The sequence below is a fragment of the Pogonomyrmex barbatus genome, unplaced genomic scaffold (assembly GCF_055798465.1).
Source record: "Pogonomyrmex barbatus isolate J1 unplaced genomic scaffold, ASM5579846v1 scaffold1, whole genome shotgun sequence".
Lineage (NCBI taxonomy): Eukaryota > Metazoa > Arthropoda > Insecta > Hymenoptera > Formicidae > Pogonomyrmex > Pogonomyrmex barbatus.
This window is the reverse complement of record NW_028297098.1, coordinates 12733599-12755134: the sequence shown is the minus strand read 5'-3', so window position 1 is coordinate 12755134 and position 21536 is coordinate 12733599. Positions and strand designations below refer to the sequence as shown.

The 21536-nt window shown below is 44.8% G+C and overlaps 3 protein-coding genes across 10 annotated transcripts; 1 reads left to right on the top strand and 2 right to left on the bottom strand.

Moving 5' to 3' along the window:
* Nucleotides 1-77: 77 nt before the first annotated feature.
* Nucleotides 78-11008, bottom strand: LOC105425044 (putative G protein-coupled receptor CG31760). 8 transcript variants are annotated; one of them, XM_089082944.1, is made up of 17 exons: nucleotides 9804-11004; nucleotides 9451-9599; nucleotides 9126-9330; nucleotides 8532-8766; nucleotides 6988-7122; nucleotides 6706-6865; nucleotides 6456-6600; nucleotides 6238-6370; nucleotides 5999-6152; nucleotides 5807-5916; nucleotides 5011-5225; nucleotides 4802-4940; nucleotides 4619-4724; nucleotides 4266-4409; nucleotides 3959-4141; nucleotides 3303-3527; nucleotides 78-3187 (listed from the first exon to the last, which is right to left on the bottom strand). In XM_089082944.1, the coding sequence occupies exons 1-16, from the start codon at nucleotides 10042-10044 to the stop codon at nucleotides 3324-3326; spliced, it is 2658 nt and encodes an 885-aa protein (XP_088939070.1). In that variant the 5' UTR covers nucleotides 10045-11004; the 3' UTR covers nucleotides 78-3187; nucleotides 3303-3323. The 8 variants fall into 8 exon arrangements, with proteins under 8 accessions (XP_088939070.1, XP_088939063.1, XP_088939065.1 ...); XM_089082937.1 differs by having other exon boundaries at nucleotides 8532-8769; nucleotides 9804-11003; XM_089082939.1 differs by having other exon boundaries at nucleotides 3303-3524; nucleotides 8532-8769; nucleotides 9804-11002.
* On the bottom strand, nucleotides 9804-21403 carry LOC105425043 (dual 3',5'-cyclic-AMP and -GMP phosphodiesterase 11-like). The gene is made up of 15 exons (XM_089082963.1): nucleotides 20500-21403; nucleotides 20004-20402; nucleotides 19390-19638; nucleotides 19198-19308; nucleotides 19017-19114; nucleotides 18858-18921; nucleotides 18549-18784; nucleotides 18381-18480; nucleotides 18018-18272; nucleotides 17823-17932; nucleotides 17300-17705; nucleotides 17137-17220; nucleotides 13061-17064; nucleotides 11623-11723; nucleotides 9804-9973 (listed from the first exon to the last, which is right to left on the bottom strand). Exons 1-13 carry the CDS (start codon nucleotides 20851-20853, stop codon nucleotides 16885-16887), a joined length of 2646 nt encoding a protein of 881 aa, XP_088939089.1. The 5' UTR covers nucleotides 20854-21403; the 3' UTR covers nucleotides 9804-9973; nucleotides 11623-11723; nucleotides 13061-16884.
* On the top strand, nucleotides 13553-15447 carry LOC105425046 (PDZ and LIM domain protein 1). Its single transcript, XM_089083266.1, has 2 exons — nucleotides 13553-13686; nucleotides 13911-15447. The coding sequence occupies exons 1-2, from the start codon at nucleotides 13576-13578 to the stop codon at nucleotides 14097-14099; spliced, it is 300 nt and encodes a 99-aa protein (XP_088939392.1). The 5' UTR covers nucleotides 13553-13575; the 3' UTR covers nucleotides 14100-15447.
* Nucleotides 21404-21536: the final 133 nt, after the last annotated feature.

The window sequence follows — 21536 nt, the reverse complement described above, 5'->3', positions numbered from 1 at the left end:
CGTCCGTTTCTCCATGCCGTATCAAATTCTACCCTACGATGTGGTCGACGAGACGGAAGTGACAAAGAAGAAAGCACTATAGTCCCCAAGATTATTGTATTCACTGAGAGACATACAGAGTATACCTTTACAAATATGTGTCCGGTTCTACATATATATTTGTTTGATCTGTCGACGGGGCAGGGATGGGATGGATCTTCCGCGCGTTAGATCTTTCTTTCTTCTCTCTCTCTCTCTCTCTCTCTCTCTCTCTCTCTCTCTCTCTCTCTCTCGCTCGCTCGTTTCTGCACGCACTTAATCGGCACGCGAAAGTCTCATCTCTTTCATTTATCGAAAAAATAACGCCGGATTTTGTACGGATAGGATCTACATAGATCGAACTCGCAACGCTTGCCGACTTTGGCGTGACTCCGAACACGCGGAGACGTCGCGCTTTCTCTCTCTCTCTCTCTCTCTCTCTCTCTCTCTCTCTCTCTCTCTCTTCTTTGTGGAACGAAGCGGATTTTGCACAATACGCAACACCGAAAGCGTTCGTCTCTTATAATAACTATTTATCGCGGGCTTATCGCGCGCGTCGCAAGCTTTAGCGCATCTCGCGATTTATGCATCGAGCGCCGAGTGCTCTATCGCGCGTAAGGCAACGCAAGGGTCGAGGGGCCTTATCGCGTCGTGATTTGTACTTACAATCGGAAACGAGAATGGGAATCTTCGTGTGCCGGCCACGCTAATCCTCCCTGAAGATATAACGGACGTATATACGATACACAGATATATAAATATATATATATATATATATATATATATATAAATAGTTTATATATATATATATATATATATATATATATATATTTTATATATATATATATCGTCCTCGCTCCAATAAATACCGTTTCACGGCGCGGATCCAAACAGGATCGAGCACCCGCGCGACAGATTCGACTCGTGGTGATCCTCGAAATTGACTCACCGCGCTGAACCCTATCGCCAATTGACAATTCTCCCCTCGGCAAATCGACATATTCCATATGCCCCTGGCCCGTGTCCGGATGAACGTGCGTGGGAAGGGTGGAAAAAATTCTTTATTAAAAAAAAAATCATGTTCGCTACGAGGATCGTGTTCCGTCTTGTTCCGTTTGAACGAATCCAGACGATATAAAGTCCAAGATCGAGACGCGAGACCGTCTCGCGTCCCGATTTTAAGCTTTGTGCCGTCTAGGGATAATCGCTTCGACAAGAGCGATTTGTCGGCTTTCGAAAAATATTGTCGATCGCTAACCAAAAATCGTCGGTCGTGAAGGGAACGAATTCGGGTGTGCGTCGATCAGCCGTTTTTCTATCTTCGGGACACAACGCTCCAAAACGCGTAATATCCGTAGGAAAATAAAAACACGTCGAGATTTTTGGACGTGTGTCTCGCGTAGGGTTCGCTTCGACCTTCGACAAAAAAAAAACTTTCATCGCCGAATATTATCTACGTCGTTGCTCGCAACGCACGCACATATAATATGTCTATCGCTCGTCTCTCTATATCTTCTTTTTTCTTCCCCCTCCCCTCCCCCCCAAGTCACATTATTCAACAACGATTATTACATTACGATAAATATCTTAGACACGAACAGCAATATTCTGTCGGTCGTCGTCAACGCACGACTCTGTACGCGATTTATGATAACGGCGTTCTATCGTGAAAACGTAAGCACCCTTAAAAAAGTGTAAACTAACAAGGCAAAGACGTCACCGTTAACCGTTAATCGCCTCACCGCACCGATTTTATATCTCTACCTCTTTCAGCCTTTTTTTTTTCCTCTATTTATCTTCTCTTTTTCTCTACGGGCGCAAACGCGAATCTACGAATGTCAACAAAGTTGATATCTCTTCCTCCTCTTCTTCTTCTTCTTCTTCTTCGTCCTCCTCTTCTTTTTACAGCCCGTCGTGTAACTTTATTGTCACATGTAACATTTATATAATCTGTTACGAATAATTGTCGCTCGGTTGTTCGCAATTTTAAAACGCGATTCTACGTTCGGAAATGAGCAAAATGTAAATGGAATAATCGAATAAAGGCGACACACAAACACGGGGGAGAGAGACAATAAGGACTCGGGAACAAGAGTTACAATAAGAGAGTCACATCTCGCAAAGTGATAAACTTAACGACGAAAACGATTCCCTATACGCGTTCAACAACGTACTTGTCGAGTGTTAAACCTGTCCGAGCGTCCGGGTCGGAAAAGAGGTACGCGCCTATCGTACTCGTATTATATTACACGCTTAAATTAACATTCACATTCAAATTGTGCATTTAAGTGTATTCGTCGTCGATGAGGAGGATGACGTGCCACCCTCGGCGTGATAAAGCCGCCGGGAACGGTGCTATTTGAAAACCCGGGAACACGACGACGCTTATGTAACATTTAAGAAGGGTACCTTCGTGGTACCCTACGTTTGTCCTTAATATCGAAAATGTCGGGATGTCTTTATACTTTCGTATGACGTAAAGGTACGCACACGTGCACGCGTCGACGTGATTTCGACAAAGGGGATAACTCAAAAGTCACGCGTTTTCTTACGGTTTTCTATCGGATGCTCGCAACGAAGCGACGTCGGGAGGGCGAGATACATCGTCGAAGACGACGACGACTCCGCGAACTTGCCTGCGCGTCCTTTGTGCATTTGTGACAGCCTTCGATATCGTGGTTTCCTTTAACGAAGCGTTTCCACATTATTTAAATTTATACAATTTACTTTACGATTCCTCTCGCAATTCGCGGTGTGTCCGCTGCGCTCGAGCGCTTTTCGCATGTCTGAAGAAACGAGGTGATTTTAGAATCGTGAATCCCTTGGAAGTAGCCGCTGGAAAAATAAATGGAGACACGAAGTACTTTTTGCCGTCGTCGTCGCCTTTCACCTCTCGCCCGTCTCGGATTCATTAGGATTGATTTTTGATTTCAAGAGATATATTGTACATCTAGTTAATTATATCGAAGATATCACTATCACAACGACGCGAAGACAGTGATCGTGATGAGTTTTGATTATATACGACGTATTTTCATACAAATACGGGCAGTCTCCTGTCCTTTAAAGGATACAACCTGAATATCTCCAATTTTTTCTTCCTCCTTCTTCTTCGGCCCCCTCGCGCTCTTTTAGCTTCGTCGAGACACTGTCTTCGTCACAACCATACCTGTCGAGATAAGAAGAGATAATCGTGACGGAAAAGGGACTGATGAAAAAGGGGGGGGGGGAGGGGAGGGGAAACCCTCGAAATAACGAAAAGAATCAAAGAGTCTTTTCCTTACCTCCTCGCTGTTGACTACTAGTCAAACCTTCTCGCCGCTCGATCGCGGCCTTTCCTTCTGCTCCTTTTCCTTGTTCCGCTCCTTCTCGCGCTCCCTCTCCCTCTCCGCCTTCCTCTCTCTCAGCATTTCCGACCTACGCGCTCTGTGCAGACTTCCGGACGGAAAGGTCGAGTCCTCGACGGCCGCGGCCGCGGCTGCCGTTGCACCTCGCTCCACGGCCGTCTGCTCAATAAATTACTCCAATTTATTTCCCAAGACGCTCTCCCAGCAGATTCGTACGAATGCGGATACGAGAAGATACGGTCTTACGTGAATTCTCACATCGTCACTCGCGCGTCCCGTTTCCCATTCGCGTTTACATAATACGCGTCTGACAGATCCAGCGAGAAGGAAAGAGAGAAATCTCGCAAAATAATATTTATTCATAAATTATTATTTTATTCATTTAAAAAAAAAAAAATAAATTTATTTTGGTATAATCTTTAAAATATATACGTAAGAGCCAGTCGATGAGAAAAATAAATTCAAATTTTAAAAAAATAATTTCAATAACGAAATTTTTATTCAGTTCGCGTTGCCGAACGGAAACTTGAAGTTGGCATGGCACCAGGATTGGTCAAATGCGGCGGATGAAGTAGAATGATTTAGGTACATACTTTGAGGATGAAGCTGGCCGTCGAGCTCTTGGCGATGGGACTCTGGCCGGCGGATGGATGCCCGTGACCGTGACCGTGCGTGCTGAAGTAACCGCCCATCTTCGGTTTGATGTGCCGATTGTGCATCTCCATGTGCACTATCTTCATGAACTCGATTCGCGCTGCCAGCTTCTGGATCTCCTCCTGATACAACGCGCGGAATTTAGGACAAAGGGCGAAAAATCGAACCTTCCCTATTTTATATTTCGTGTCGTCTAAAATATATATCTACAATGGACATGCCACGACGATAAAAGCATTTAATCACCTTAAGCTCTTCGTTTTCCTGATACAAATCCGTCGTTTCCTCCGGCACCAAGCCGATTCCATTCAGGGAAAAGCTCGCTGTAACGCCGCGTGCTCTCGCACGACTATCCCACTGATCTCCCTGGCCTCGCAATACTCTGATTACCTAAACGCACATGCCGAGTGTTAATATTAATATATCAATTAAGTCCCGTTAAAGAATATAAAATGGATATAAAAAAATAATTCAAGAATATAAAATGGATGTGATATAAAAAAATCAATTCAGGATAAATCCGCTCTTTTAAAAATGAAATTAATTATTTTTCTTATTATCCCATAATAATCCCATCTGTTGGTCACGACTTGTCTTACTTTAGGGCCGAATACGAGGAAGACCGTGACGGACGTCGAAAGCTGAGTCCGCAGGAAGCCCAACAGGTATTTGATATCCGGTCCGGCACGGGGAAATATGAAGAGGCTGTGGGCAACGAAAATGATACATAACGTTCCGGTGTAAACACGTTTCGTGTGTAATAACGTACATTGACTACGTACTGAATGGCTATCATGGTTATATTCACCGCGGCTATATTGTAAATGGCGTAGCTTATCAAACGGGCCTCGTTAAACAGACTCTCCGCGTTTCGCACGTTGTAACACACCTTTATGCCCCAGGCGAGAAAGAGAATTTCACCTTAAAGCAGAATCCGGTTACTCCCGGTTAGATAAACAGATCCGAAAGAGAATCGCGATTGTATATTTACCGATAGCCAGGCTGTGATCCCACCAATTGTAAGAACATTGGTAGAATTTCAGGTCGTGATTATCCGTGATTACCTCCGCGTAAGGCGGCGCGCTGACGGTCCACGTCCCGAGGTAGATCAGCATCACTAGCAGGATGGGCACCATCCACTGCAGCAACTGCTTGTCCGTCAGCTTAACTTTGTGGGCGCTTTTCACGCGATACGTAAGCGACACTCTGCGGACAATAGAAATCTCCTGATTTTCAGCAATTCCGCACTGAGAAAAATATCCGATTGAAAATGGACAAACAAAATGGACAGAAGATTCTGATTATATCAATCAGAATTCTAATTATCTCAAATACTAAAATTTTAGTAGATTTAAGCAGAAAATTCTGATTTGTCCTGATTTTCAATCAGAATTCCAATTAATCCAACCAAACATTTTTCTCAGCGTGCGAATGATCGATTTACGAAGATCGAAGCGTTGAAGTTACAGGCGGATCGAGTACAGGAAATTTATTGATACGCAAAAGGATTAGATTTTGAAATTACACAATTCCTTCAAAAGAAATTCTCTTTATTGCGATGCGACTAACTTTTCTTTCATATAACAGATATAATAGGTGATGCTGCACAGATAGAATCTCAATATAATCTATCTTTTCTTTTTCTTTTTTTCAATTTATGCAAATTATATAAATTCCAGATAAAAGCTTTTATTTCGTTCTCCTCGAGTCTCGTACCGTGCGACTTGATTCGCATGTACTTTTAAAAATGCGGTACCGTAATTTTATGCGGTACCGTAATTACTTACCGCCAGGTTTTCATTAAAAGCGCCGTGTACGAGACGCAAAATCCCATGTGCCTCGTCCACTTTGTGGCGATGCATGAATACATATCGAGGACTGGGAATATAGCGGCCATCTACGGGACGAATAAAGCTGGTATAAGTGAAATTTTTATTAAACAGAAAAGGAAAAAGGAAAACGCGGCCCTTCCTACCTACCTCGAGATACATCAAGGCGCAGCCCAGAAGCGTGATAGACAGGAATATCGGGGAAGCGACCTTGAATACCTTTAGTTTACGATGCTGGTACATGTACGCTACCAGGACGATGGTGCCGAACGCGCAGAAAATTGAGACAGCTAGCAGCGAGATTCTTGAAAGATAAGATATACGATTGAAATAACGACGTCTCGAGTAGTAATGAAATAAAAAATATGACCAACTTGCGAGAAACATACCTAAACGGCCAGTTGTACGTCGCCAAGCAAGGTTCAGGACCCTTGCACCTGGCGCATCCCGGCGCACAGCGTAAACATCGGAACTGCTCCTCGTAGGAGTCGCTCTTGTTCTCCCTCATTTCCTTCCACGCGGCTGTAATAATGTACAAAGGGCGAAGGGTTAGAGACGTGTGATGAGCCGATTACGTTAACGTAATAAGAAATCCAGTAATTCTGACCTTCGACGAGGAACCCATCAAAGCCCGGTCGATGATGATTGACACTATAAAAGCCCTGCCGACACTTACATATGTACGCGCCCTTTGCCCAACCGGCGCCCACCCTATTTCCGTTCACTCGGCTCTCCGGTCCCTGATACACGCACTAAATAACAGAAAAGAGAATATTCGCTTTTTTATCGTCTCTCTCTCTCTCTCTCTCTCTCTCTCGTCCGTCGAATAACGGACTCGCGGAGTACGTGACATTTACTTGCGTGGTGTCGGTATGGCACTTGTGGGTGCCCTGAAAGAAGGCTATCTGATTGCTCGAGACGGCCTCGAGTTCGTCGTTACGGTTCTGCGTCGGGGCGTCGCACTGATTCACCTCCAGCCCGTTTATATCGATATCCATACTGATGAATTCCCGTACCCTTCAATGTGGAAAGGAGGAGGAAAAACGACCGCGTAAAAGAAACGCACGTGAGAATGCGGCTCGCTATAGAAAATAATTTAAACAAATTTCTTTTTTCACAAGCGGATAGTAAATACCAACCCGGGTCGGTGATCTGGCGACTTCACGTTGACGCTGTACGAGATGAGCCAGCGGCGACTCTTGCAGGAGAAGTACGGGATGGTCCACCAACCCCTGTAGGATTCAATCGGCGGTGACTGCATGAATTTCGGTGACCTGGGATCACACGCAAACGCCACAAGCCGCCATAGAAACTTCGAAACATTTCTTCTGGTGAACACGTTTCTTTCGTGCAACGAGTCGCACGCCCGGCACTTCACGGTCATCCCGCGCTATATCGCCGTTGATCGAAACGGCAGCGTAAGGTCTTGCAAAATCGCGGGTTCACATCGTCCGCGAGTATCTATCGAGTTTCTATGACTTGACGCTCGTACGGGATGATGAGGGATGATGAATGATCGTGGAGCGCCTATAAGACCAGCGCGATTCTCTTCTAACGAGTCATCTTGCACATAAGGGTTTGTCCATTATTATCTTTTCTCTCTCTTTTTTTTTTTTTTTTTTTTTTTTACAGATTTACGTTTATAAATTTGAGCTTTAGAATAACCATATAAAAATAAAATATATATCATAAGATTTTAAAGATAAAATATTTATTATAAGATATATTCAAACATTAATGCGCAACTACATGCTTAAATTAATTATATTCTTTAAATGTAAATAAATTTCAAATAATTTGAATCAATTCATCAAAAAACCAAAGACATATGATCTACAGAAATTTCGAACTGGTAATTTGTCTAGATTCAACGTGATTCTTTCATAAAATTAAAAATTTCATTTTATTTAAATACAATTTTTATTAAACTATATTTAAATACAATTTAAATTAATAATATTAATTTCGTTTTTACTTGAGCCACATAAACATATTAATCTTTTGATATTAATAATTCTTCTTGTGGCATCCACACAAAACAAATGAAGATAAATTTATCAACGTAATTTGATTCGCAATAAATGTTTAATATATTAAAAGATTTACGCTTTAAATGCTTTGATCTCCTCAAGGCACGTGAAATATAGGCACACAATTTTAGCTTCGACTTGACGATAAAATTTTCATGGACAGACCCATATTTTCATTTCTGTTTCTCATCGATAGAAGAGAAAGATAACATCTCAAGCATGAACGTGACAGGGTGCAGAACAGTGCTGAAAAGGTGCGTGTACGTGCGTGCGTGCGTGCGTGCGTGCGATAATCAATATTTTTAGGAAGAAATATAGGATGATCCGTTATCGAAGATACAATCGGAGGGGAGAACGACGTTATACGAAAAAATTTATAAGAGATGTGAGATCTCTCTTTTCGCAAAGTTTCTCGTTTTCAAGAAACTCATAAAGCTACAAGATAAAAGATTCAGGTAAATTCATCTCTTCGTGTAGAGTCGTCATCCTTTCAACGGTTGTAATCCATCCATAACGGGACGTCGTACAACATCATCGATGCTCGATATCGAAAGATAATAGATTTTTAGAAATTTCAGAGAAAGTTTGGCTTCTGCAGATACACAGATATCTCGCGGAAGAGTGATAACGAGTAGTCGGCGAGCCGCGCGAACCTTAATCCGGCGCTTCCACCCGCATTCTCGAACCAGGGTAGGCTGGGATCCGGCTGCGATCCGGGCTGGACCGCGTGACTCTCGACCTTGGAGGGCTCGCCGACGCTGCCGGGGCTGCGTTTCAGCCACACCGCGGTGATCACCGTGCCGGTGGTGGCGTTCAGCGCGATCACCCTCGCCTCGACCGCGTCGTCCACCGACACGAGCAAGGACTTGGTCAGGGCGTCTAGAAGGGCTGCTGCAACATCATCATTAGTAAACACGCGTCGGCCGCGCGTCGTCTCGGCCGCAACGTGCTCACAATCACGATCACTTTCGGCGCGCGCGTTGTTCGCCGCGCGCGCGCAACAGGTGCCGACAATTAAGCGGCAGGTAGAGCAAGGGAGCTAGATTGGGGGCATTAATTCCGGGTCATTTATCACGCTCGAATAAAATTCTTGTCTTCCTCCTGTCTTTCACCGTCGTTTTCCTTTTATCGTCGTTACATAGCGCGCGTCGGATATTTTATTGTTTGCCGTTTACCTCGAGAGCCCTCTTCACCCTCTCTCGAATGAGCCGGAATTAGTAGCCTCTACGTTACGAAGCCCGACTCACCGTTACGTCGCATCGCCTCGGTAGCCCCGAGATTCTGGAGCATCATAGCGGTCATGTCGGCCTTCTGGCGGGCTGTGTCGTAACGTCTCGGGTCCAGGGTGACGCCAGCCGGAAGGGATTTAAATCCCGCCGTACTGACGCAAACCTCCCCTAGGGAGCCTGTCGATGCTGCCTGTATCACGTCCAGCGCTTCCTCGATGGCCGCCTTCGGAAGAATCGGAAAGACATTGTTAAGCGTGTTGAAAAGAGGAAAAAAAAAACAAAAAAAAAAAAAAGAGGAGAGATTTATCCCCCTAGTCATGCGAGATAAGCGTTGAAGACAAACCCGTTTGGCATCGACGATGTCGTCACGAGCGATCGACGGAGACGGAGACGGCGTCGAGGAAGGATCGGCCTTGGTCACCGCCGTCATCGTCATCGTTGTCAGCGTGGCAGCGAGTAAGACCGAGAGCCAGGACTCGCCCATCCCGCGCCCTGGTCATTTGTTCTTGTAACGAAACGAAAGCTCCGAGATGTTGATTTTATTCGAGAGTGATACTTGCGAAAAGGGTAAGGTAAGGCAATTTGGTAATTCGACGAATCTAATGAGCTTTTCGTTCGATCGTTAGTTAGTTTAGTTTAGTTTCGCTCTCCGTGTGCATCACCAAACCATCCTACTTCACCGCGAGTTAATCTCACCTCCGGCGGTGACATTCAAGTGGCGGCGAGTCCGCGGCCCCCGCTCGCAATGGGCCGCTCGTACGCCCTTGCCGGCGATCGTCCGGGCATGTTTCCGCCTGCGGCTGTGATCCCTCAGCCCTCTCGAGCCTCCATCGGAGAAGCGCCGCCGTGGAGGACCTACGTCGCGCCTACGTCGAGAAACAGAGAACGCAAAACGGTAGACGGCACGCCGCGTCCTACCACGGCCGCTCGCCGCCATTGTCGAGCACGCCAACGATCGCGATCGATTCCCGGATTAATTGGCCGGACTAATTAGCCGCGCGAGATAGAGAACCGAGAGTATCCTTCCCTCCCACCCCGAGAGATCTCTTCTCCTCGTCTCCCGCCGCGCTGGAATATTTTTGCTATTTTAAACCGAATAGAACGCACGCCTCGGGCGGCGTCGGGAATATTACTGGCACGGCTATCGGCCGCCCGGCCGCTCGATTTCGTCTCGTTTCCTCGGCGTGTCGCAAAATAGAATAGCCGGTGATATATAGGCGAGTCCATTTTCCAGCGACTTACCACCGGCCTTTGACAAGCGACACGTGAGGTTCGCTCAACCTTGAATAAAAACCCTCGACAACCCCCTACAACCTCTCGGCTCTCCACCGCTCCGTGCGGCCGCATCCCGGCTGCGTCGCGCGATCGTACTACGCCAGACGAGGAGGAAGCCGTCTCTCCCCTTGGAAAAAATATTCCAAGGAGATCGGTTGCGAAAAAGAGAGAGAAAGAAGGAGAGGAGGCGTGAGTTAGCGCGTGCCCGATTAAAAGGTACGCGTGCCACGCTGAAAAACAAAACGGTGAAATCGATACGACGAACGATTAAAAGGGAAGAGGGGGCGAGGCCGAGAGGGTCTCGCTCGTGCGAGTCGTGGGGTTTTCTGATCGGCTCGAGATCGATATACGGCGTCGACGAGGAGATTTCGTCTCGGCCACCGGTCGGCTGGCGACCGACCGACGGCGCGACGCCCCGTCCGATCCCGAGGATGGTCCAGCCCGATGATGGTCGATCCCCGAGCGATACGACGTTATGGCCGTTATCGAGATTTACAGTATTTTTCTGGCGGACGACGACGGGCCGCATTGTCCGCGTCCGTAAGAGATGGGCGCTGTAGCGCCAGTCAGAAAACGATCGATGCAGCCACCGGCACGGCACAGCCACCCCCAGAGAACCCGCGTCCTCCCCCTCCCCCTCCCCCTCCCCCCTCCCCCCTCGAGCCTCACTCCTTTCACGTCGCATCTCCCTCACGGACTATCTCCCGATCTCTCTCACTTGTGTCCGCTTGTGTCTATCTCGCCTCCTAACTTTATTTTACGCGATACGCCCGGAAACTCGGAGCGCGATATATAAACATCGAAACGACACGGCAGCTCGATTTGCAATCTGGCGTCCGTAATTTACGCTTATTCCTCCTCGTGGCGTTCCGCGCGCGAATTTATTTTCCACACCGATTCCACACCGATGATTCCACACTGGATAAAGTCAATCTACTTTAACGATTCGCATTATTTGCGTTCGAACATCAAGATGGAATTATTATTTATGATTTCAACATATTTTAACGTTAATTCGTTATTCGTCGTTATTTTAATATCAATTTGTTACGTGTGTCGCGTTTCAATCTTTTTTTTTTTTTTTTTTTTTTCAAATGTTCCTCGCGTCGTAAATTATACACGCGATTTAATCACACTCGCGTATATAACAAATAAATAAATAAAATTCTGATGAATTGGTAAGGAATTAGTACAGATTATCTAAAGGAGATTCTTTCGCATATAAATCACTGGAACTTACGCGTGGAAATTGCACGGAAGCGTAATCGTACACAGCTTGTCGTGGCTACTCGTGAACAGTCGAGATCTCCATTCACCGGAACCATGACACTCCTCCGATCACTGAAATATTAATAATATAATGGACACACGTACGTACACGTACACGCACGTATTGTAATTTATCGCAGCCGGCTTTATTACGACGCGACTGTGAGCAACTGCTCTTCCTCGTAAAAAATCGATAAGCCTGAAATATATCGACAGAGTTTTCGCGTTGTGTGTACATACAAAATGTACATATATATATATATATATATATATATATATATATATATTGTTTTAAAGTTCAAGATATATGTATATCGATACATTGTTTTCACCGGTCATACACGAAAGACACATTATGCGAACGGACAAACACTATTGAGAAACCGGAAGGTCGCGAGGATGCTACGTCGGAGAGGATACTTCACCTGCTGTGAAATATATCGACGAATCTAGCATCTACATCGAACGCGGAGAAGAAAACAAGCGAAATCAACAAGCGTAAAAAAAACGCGCGCGCGAGAGAGATCTCTCTAAAATCTCGCGGCGCTTCCGTGGTGGCGAGGGATGGTCCACGTAGGTGGTCCTGAGAGACGGTCTTGATATTTTCAAAAATGTACCATCTCTCTCCCCCCCCCCCACCCCCCGCGAGTGTGAGCCATTATATAACGCGGATGTCGTAAAACGTTGGCGGAAAAGGAAATCGCGGAAACGATAGGAACAAATTGGCGGCGGGAGATCGAGGAGAGAAACGCAGAGTCTCGGAATAGGAATTTGTCTCGGAATACGAGCTTGTCTCGAGGCGCGAGTCGCATACTCAGCGGACGGCGAATAATCGCCCGACTTACCCTCGGCATTTAACGCACCCTCGTTTCCCGCGTAGTGGACGCGTGCGAAGCGGGAGATCCGGAGGGAGATCCTCCGATCGCCGGAGGAAGAAAACGCACGCGATTATTTATTATCGGCGCAAAACAACGACGGCTCCGGCAGCGCGCACGACGACAGAGAGGGTACGGGACGCGGTAAAGTACGGGGGGCACCGGGGGGTACGCGACCACACGTAGACCCTCCCCGAGGCGAGCCAGATCCGAGCGACTGGATTCGCTCGTGACACGACGAGGACTCAGCTGTGTCGCCGGGACCGGGGCCGGGGCCGGGGTCGGGGGTCACCCCGTTGTCGGGGCGTGCGCCCTTCGCGCGAAATCAAACGTCGCCCTCGCCCCGACACGTTCGCGGCACGGCGCGGCGCGGCGCGGAGGACAGTCGGCGAAATTGCGGCGGTCACACCATGTTGAATCGAGCTCGAGGAGGAGGGGGGGGGGGGGGGGCGGGAGGGGCCAGTCGGTCAGAAGGGAGTCATTCGGCGTTAATCGGCGTGGTAATCGGCGCACGTCCCTTCGCGGCGGACTCGCCGATCTCCGACGAGGGAGCGACGATGATCTCCGGTCGTCCCGTGACTCCCTCGGCTCGTCTGGCGCGTATCCGCCGCGCGAAACCGCAGTTGCATCTCCCGCGCATGTCATCCCCCCCTGTCGTATTGAGTATATAGTATATAGGTGCAGCGCGGGCGCAACTCTCTCTTTCTCTCTTCCTTTTCCTCTCTCTCGTTCCCTCGACGACCGAGGAACGAAATTCGAATCGCGCCACGATGCAGATACCGAGAGTTGATTAGGGCTCTTCGATCGTCGCTCGTATTCGATCCCAGGTGTGCTCGAGCCAAGTGACAGGACCATCGTGGGTGAGCATAAAAAAAAAAAAAAAGAAAAAAGAAAAGAAAGATTTTGCGCCACGCAATCAAAATTGATTACGTATCCGCGATTAAAGCGTCATCCGATTAAAATACGTCTCGCGATTTTGTGAATAACCGTGTGCCAAAATGTACTTTCAGGCGAGACGAACTGTTGCTCATCGCGTTAAACTCCTCGTCATGACAGGCGCTATCACTACCGATATTAAACTATCGAGATGTAACGGTCAACCGTGGGGCTTTCGGCTTTCCGGAGGCGTGGACTTTGCTTTTCCTCTAACCGTCGTCAGGGTAAGGCTTCTTCGATATATGCGATATATACAAAGACACGCTGCTAAATTACGATTCTCTTCAATATTTCCCGTAATTATAAAACAATCCAACGATCGATCGTTGCCGCGGGAGATATTTGGAAAACTATTTTCCGGGAACGAAGCGACATTAAGACGATATAAATTTTTTCCTTTCTCCCCGCTTTATCATCATCATTAAATCAAATTCGCTTGTTCGTTCAGGTGACGATCGGGGGCCTGGCCCACGCGACCGGTCTGCAAGCGGGCGACGTGATCGTCCGATTGAACGGGGAGCCAATAAGTCATCTCACACACGCGCAAGTCCACGATAAGCTCGTCGGTATCGGCGACGATGTCGTTCTGTCCGTCATGCGGAGTCACGAGATCGCGCGGCGACAACAACAGCAATAACGGACGGCGTCTCCCTGCCTCGAATAGCTCGCGCGCGCGCGCGCGCGCTAGCAAAGTGGAAAAGTCCAGCGGCGCATGTGGTACAACGAGGATGCGGCATGCCGTCAAAACGGGAACGTGCTGTGGAATGTAGTCGACGAATGGAAAATGCCGACGAGGACGAGATGAGATTTTTAAGCCGCACATGTTCGAGGAGCTCGGCGCGCCTTGGCCCGACCTCCCCGGCGCGCATCTGGCACGCGTCAAGTGCCGCGACGATCAAGGCCTCGAATGGTACAATGTTGCGAAATTGTGTCGGCGATCCACGTGATCGAGCGCAATTAGTCAACTATCGATCGGGCGCGGCGCCCCGCCGCGTCGCTCTCGCTCACAATTAAGCGATCCCGCGCGCAAACAAACTCTTTCCTTCTCCCTCGTCCAAAAATACGATTAGATACGATCGGACGAGTTCAAGGGGGAACACGCGATGGAACACGTTACAACGTTATATTCACATAATTTATTCTCGTTTTAATATATTAGATATTTATATTGTTCATAGAATATATATATATATATATATATATATAATGTATACATATATATATATATAATGTATACATATATGTATATATATATATATATATATATATATATATATATATATATGTGTATATGTGACTCGCGCTGTTATCGACGTACGCGCCATTTCGCAATATAATTTACACAAAAATTACTGTACAGTATATATTAGCCGTTCTCGTACTCTCTCCTCTTTCGAGCATACATCCGCGCTTCAATTACACGCACACGAGGAAATTTTATCACACTTGTTACGCTTTTCATAACTTTTACCCCGCGTTTTGTCGTCATCATCGTTGGGGAGGGAGGGAGGGAGGGAGGGGGGGGAGCGACACAGGGCCAAGTACTAAGAGTTTGGGGATTTGGATATTATAAAGTAGAAAAAAAAAAAAAAAAAAAGAAAAGAAAACACAAAGGAGAAAAGATCACTTCAAACATTGCAAAATTAAAGGAACATAGGAAGTCACGCGCTACGATTATAAGTAACGATCACATGTTGCGATCACTAAATGCCTCGACTGCCTTCGTCTTCTCAGAACCATGGTATGCGCGCCGGACGAATCTGTCGGACGCGAAATTGGATCCTTCTTATCGTCCATCCGCGCGTGCCAATTTCGCTTTCAACGTATGATATGATATCAGATATTAGGGCTATCCTATTCCACTATCTAATGATATGCATGTCTCTCTCTCGTTATCGAATCTAGACATGTGTCTGCGACGATAGGTTTAACGTTCTGTATCATTAAATGTTATAGCAATTAGATTAGCAAAGAAAAAAAGAAAATTGAACATAGAACACAGAAAGAATACTAAATCCCCTTGTAATATCTATACATACAATTTACTGTTTACTGTATGTTTTAGATTATAACAAAGATGATGTTGTACAAACTATATCGGATGATATAGCTTTTGTATTATATCTGTTTCTGCGGCAATACAATAGCTTCATGGGAAGACGAAAATGGCTGCGGAGGAGTTTCGAGTTCGAGGGATCCATTATCGTCTTTGTGACAGAAAGCGAAGCAACTGAGAAGCCCGACAGGCAGTATGTCTGCCGTGGTTAACCGCTAATTGATTCCGCCTCACAGACCACTCGCATCGCTATTTTGTCGGCTGACCGTGTTGCGACCGATCTCGATATAAATTTATACTTTGGTATACAAATACGTAACCTAATCACGCGTATATAAACGCCATTCCGTACGGTTGTGTCCTTCAACGAGCTGGCTCGCGTCGAAAACTATTGTATCACTTTAGAGAATCATGACCTTGTCTTTATTCTCTCTCTGCATTGAAGGTCTGTGTACAATATATGATAAAATATATGTACAATACACGCAATCAGGTACAATAGTAGCGTATGGAGATTGATCGGTTTAGTCTCTAGGAAGATGGGCAGATAGACGGACAAGAGGATTGAGGAACAGGATGTAAAACAGAAAGAGAGAGAGAGAACAAAGATCTTTTTCATCATATTTCACAAGATCGCCAATTTAGTTTCAACTTATACAGAATGTCTCATAATTCACGGACCATCTCTTATAGCAACAAGTGGATTGTAAAGCAAATAAAAATCTTCTATTATTTTGCAACTTTCGCAATAATTAAAAAAAAAATAATAAAAATCTACAAGGCATATGTTTATAGAAGACTGAATAACTGCAGCAAAAAGAAATTATCCAGAAATTATGCGCTATCGATAATTATTATTGCTATAAGACATTTTTTCAAATATCTTGCATTTTCTTTCCTAGCACATTGATTTTTATTATTTTCTCATTTTTGCAAGTTGTAAAATAATAAAGAATTCTTTTATTCAGTTCAATTCGTTCTACTTGCTCATGAGAGCAAAATATAATTTGCATAAGAGAACATAATTTGCTAATCCGCAAATTATGATACACAGCAAGTTTACGAAACGATTTTTGATTGAGACATTCATTTCAACGCGAGAAAATTGTATATTTGGTCTATTTGATCAGCAGATCTGTAGAAATTGACGGAAATGAATTAGTACAGAGTCCTAACAGACGGATCACCCGTTCGTTTTCGCGCAAGACACAGTAATAATTGAGACAAGGAAAACGGGCGTTAGCGGAAACGACCCGCTAGGACAATAAACTGTATCCCGTATTTCTCTTTCTGATGACTGGCGGATGGTCGCTACGGCTACGTTTGGTACGTTCGATTCTAGTAGCCGGTGACGCCATCGTAATGACTATTGGTCCGCTTGCTCGCTGGTCTCCTCATTGTCAGATACCGATGTTGACGGCGTCCTATCGTGGTTCGTGCAGGTCTCTGCCTGACGCTTGCTATTAGCAATCTCCAACCAATGTTGTTTATTTATAGTGACCCCTTCGACGAGAGGCACAAGTTTGTCCGATAGATGGGCGAACGCCTGTCAAGATAAACGTATGAAAAGATGACTCGAAGTTTTAATAAAAAGAAGTAGTTTCGTCATACTGCTCACCTCATAGATGGGTAAACAAATAGAATCAATGAAGCCGACTTGCATTATCGGTAACTGGTCCTCTTTTTCTCGATTCATAATGTCCTACAATACGAAAAACAGACGCGTTTATATGGGAATCTTTTTAAATGTATCTAAGTTGTGTTTCTTTAACGCTACTCACAATAGGCGTAATGTTGAGCGTCCGCCTTTCTATGTCTCCTTGTTCGAAAAATTCGCTACTGACAAGCTCAGCCACTCTCTTTTCGACTTCCCACGGTTTCGTGATGGCAGCTAGATCGCAGACTGTCATCAGCATCCCCCGTAGAAGTTCTCGATGATCGCTAAATGCCCAATTATAACCACCGCTGCGTGCTAGATTAAGAAAAGCGCCGCGTTTCCTGAAATAAACAGCCAGATCCGTAGAAAGAATCGCTTCTTCGAGAACTTTTACTACGCGCGAATAATCTTCTGGCGAAAGATTTGATAGTATTTGATTGCCTTGGCTGCTCAAGATCATCAAACACTGATCGAAATGATGATGCTCCATCGTTGAGGTCGAATATAACTGTGCCAGTGGCGATGAGGCTCTAAAGACAAAGAAATGGTATCTCATATAAATAGAAAATTCATCTTAATAAAATAAAAAACGTAAATAAATTTAATAAACGTAAATAAATTTTAAACTAGTAAGTAAAAGTACTCACTTAATTTGGAAAGAATTGTTTGTTCCACGATGATCGAGATCGTGACATAAGCAAGCAATGATAAGCGCGAGACATTCAATTTCACCAAAGATCTTCCACCATTGCGTAGCCTAGACATTGCAATTGCAAAATTATATTATACATTTATTTCACAAATTACGATCAATATCGCGATAAACATAAAAAAAGACTTACCGTCAAAATAGCAAACATCATTTGGGCCACGTTAAAGGCATGTCGCCAATTGTGATACGTAACGTTTCTATAATTCTTCTTCACGCTCAACAACCAACGACAAAGTACATCATAATCGATGTGAAATCGTTCGACAAAATCCAAATCGAGAAACATCCTGAGACACGCCGTGAGAGTTTCGTCATCTTCCATGTGTATATCATCAAATTTGAAGTCATGTAATTGAAAATGCGCTGATGATGGAACCCTTAAACTCTATCACGGGACAGCAAATAAATAAACGCAAACTTTATCACGGGACAGCAAATAAATATTTATTGATTCAAAAGTTATGATCGAGACGTGAAAATGAAAATTACTAACCCTCAATCTCTGCGCGTCCTCCAACGACGCCGATGCATGGTAACTTAGTACTTCTAAAGTGACGCTTTGTTTCGCCATCGCTATCACAGCCTTCTCATACCTGAAGATAAGTCATCCGATAAGTCAAGTCAAACGTTCATGACAAATCTGAAATATAAATATACTTACATATGCGTATTATGAATTCCCATTCCGCAGAAAATCGCGAACGCCTCGACGAAATTCTCATCATTCTTCGTGAAAGGTAAATCGTCGAATTTATTAATCAGCTGAATAACACCGATTATCTGACCGGACGAATTCTTGATGGCCATACAAAGAATTGTGCGATGTCTAAAGCCGGTGCCGTCGTCCACCAACGGATCGAATCTAGGATCTTCGTAAGCGTTCGGTATATTGACAGTCTGGAAGATCGTTCTTATATCGTTTCGGGCATTAAAAAATTTTAAAAGAAATTATTAATCAAGCGATACTCACTTCACCGGTTGTTGCTACATAACCCGTGATGCCAACGTTAATAGGAAATCTACTTTCGTAAGGACTGCAAAAAGAGAAGAAGTTATTAAATCTCCAGGATTAATTTTATCAAAAAAAAAAAAAAAAAAACGGCAAGATATAATTACAAACTTGATTCACCTAGTGCGAGAATCAGAATCCTCGCCAGCGAGATCGTTCGCTTCGAAATCGAAGACACGCGAGAAACTCCCCTTTGAAGCTTTGTGCACGAGCAACACCTGAAAACAATCATGATTTTGTAATCGCGCTCCTTCACTCGCATAATTGCGTTTTCCTCGCGGTGATCGTTTACGTTCATTACCTGAACACGTTGGCATTGAATCAACGATTGCGTGTGCGTAAGAATTCTAAAAACCATATGCTCTATCGTGCTTTGTTCCTCAAAAATCATTCTAGCCAAATCTAGTAGAACCTAGTGTATTAATAATAAAGTATTAATATCAAGACGAATTCTTTTTGCCATTTGAATCGGTTCGACGAAATCGATGCTCACCTGATTTCTCTTCACTTCCAATTGGCTCTTTTCATAAAGTTGCGCGTTTCTTAGACCAATACCGCAGAACTGTAAGTAACCGGCAAAGATCTTCTCGTCCTGTGCGGTGAACTGTCCCTCACCACCGAGCTTGTTGATCACCTGTGCTACTCCGATTACATCACCATTGCAATCCTTGATAGGCATGCATAGTAAGGCACGCGTACGGTAACCCGTTAAAGCGTCAATTTCGCGATTAAACCTCGAATCCTGAAACGTTTAAATTATTTGTTAATATTCGTAGATATTGTATACGTGACGACTGAAATATCTCCGAATACGCAACGAAGGTAAATAATAGCGCGATTCTTCAAAATTATTTCTTACAAAATTAGTAATTAATAATCGAGATAAAGATAAGATCGTCACTCGTGCAACAGATAAGACATACTCGTGCACTCGTGTTTACAACAAAGGCGATCGCATTTCAGATTCAAACAAATCGTGATTCATCGAGAATTCCCGATGTTTTATAATCAACCAGATGCAACGCGCATTGGTGTGGTTTTCATTAGATGGAAAAGATAGGCAAAGGAGTGTCAACCGTTCGATAAAATGGTAATTCCAAGTCTTACCTGGTAAGCATCCGGTATGTTGACGGGTTCCCCACTCTCAGCGACGTATCCGACGATCCCGGTGCCCCAGGGAATCTTAATCTCATCTTTCTTCTCCATCTCTAGCAATGTCGATCTCGAGCAAACATCGAACAGCTTCGACACCAGACACCTGCTCCTCGAATAGGATTGGTCGTTACGCTGCAAGTTGCTTCCATCGTCGGAGTTGCTCACGGCAGCCTCGTGATTCGAGGGCATCGACGCGTTGATGTTGGCGGCTGTGGCGGCTGCGGCGGCTCCGCTTCTCTCCCCCTGGACGAGGAAGAGCGAGCCACGATCCGCGTGAAGGAGCGTGCTCACATTCTGCAGGATCTTGTGGCACAACGATCTCACGTCCAACTCATTGCAAATATCCTTGACCTGTAGAAATCTTAAAGTTAAGACTCGGAAAGTTAAGACTCTTCAAGGTGGAGGCTACAGCAGTCTCGGATATTTACTCGGATTTTCAAGAACCTACCAGTTCGAAAATGAGATCCTTTTCGTCCAGATGTCTGAGCTCGTGTCTCGACCGTCTCTGCGGGCGATTCGAGCTGGCAGATCCGCAGATCTGCGACCCGCCCGGCTGACCCACGTCGCCCGTTGATACGCTGAGGAAGGTCGGCGTGCCGTCGATCGTGTTGACGATCGGCTTCAGAAGGCCCCCGCGCTCGAATTCATGCGCCGAGATTTTGCGCACGGGCGTCGTGGCTCCCGAGCCACCGGCACCACCTCGTCCGGAGGACGAATTGCCGGTCGCGGCGTGGGTCGGGCTCGACAACTCCACGCAGCTGCTCGACGACGAGGTCGGCGTCGCATGCGACACCAACCACATGTCCACGGTTTGCCTTGTCACTTTTCTGATATGAGCGAAAAATAAAAAAATAGTAATTACATACGTGTAAAAAATTCTACCTAACTTCAGCACCTTGAATAATTTGAGAATTATGCGCCGTATGAATAATAATAAACATACAAATGTTGCATGATTTTTAAAGGAATATTACATAACACATATACCGTTTTGTAAGCGTGGAAGCGCTTTCGGAGAATCTAAAATATTCTAAAATATTAACATAAAGTATGAAATATTTCGCGAAATGTTATTTTCGACTATCTCACTTTAATATTTTTACCGACGGAATAATAAAAAAATTCATCAAATTTATGCATCTTGCAATTATATAATCTCTTTTTTAAAACAACTGTGTTCCACATGTATAAACTTCATCTTTTTTTCATAACATTTTTCAATATATTCACGCAAACAGAATCTGAAAAAATATCTCAATAAAAAATACATGACGCAGAAGAAAAAAAAAAGGAAAGAATACATAAATAAAACAAAAAAAATTTAAAAAAAAAAGGAAAGAAAAATAAAAATCAAAGCGGCAAAGCAATTTATGCCCGATTCCACCAACGTAGATTAACTTTAATCTCGGCTCACAATTTACTCTTTATCTTTTTCTAGTTATAAGAATTAGAAAAAGATAAAGAGCAAGTTGAACCGAGATTAAA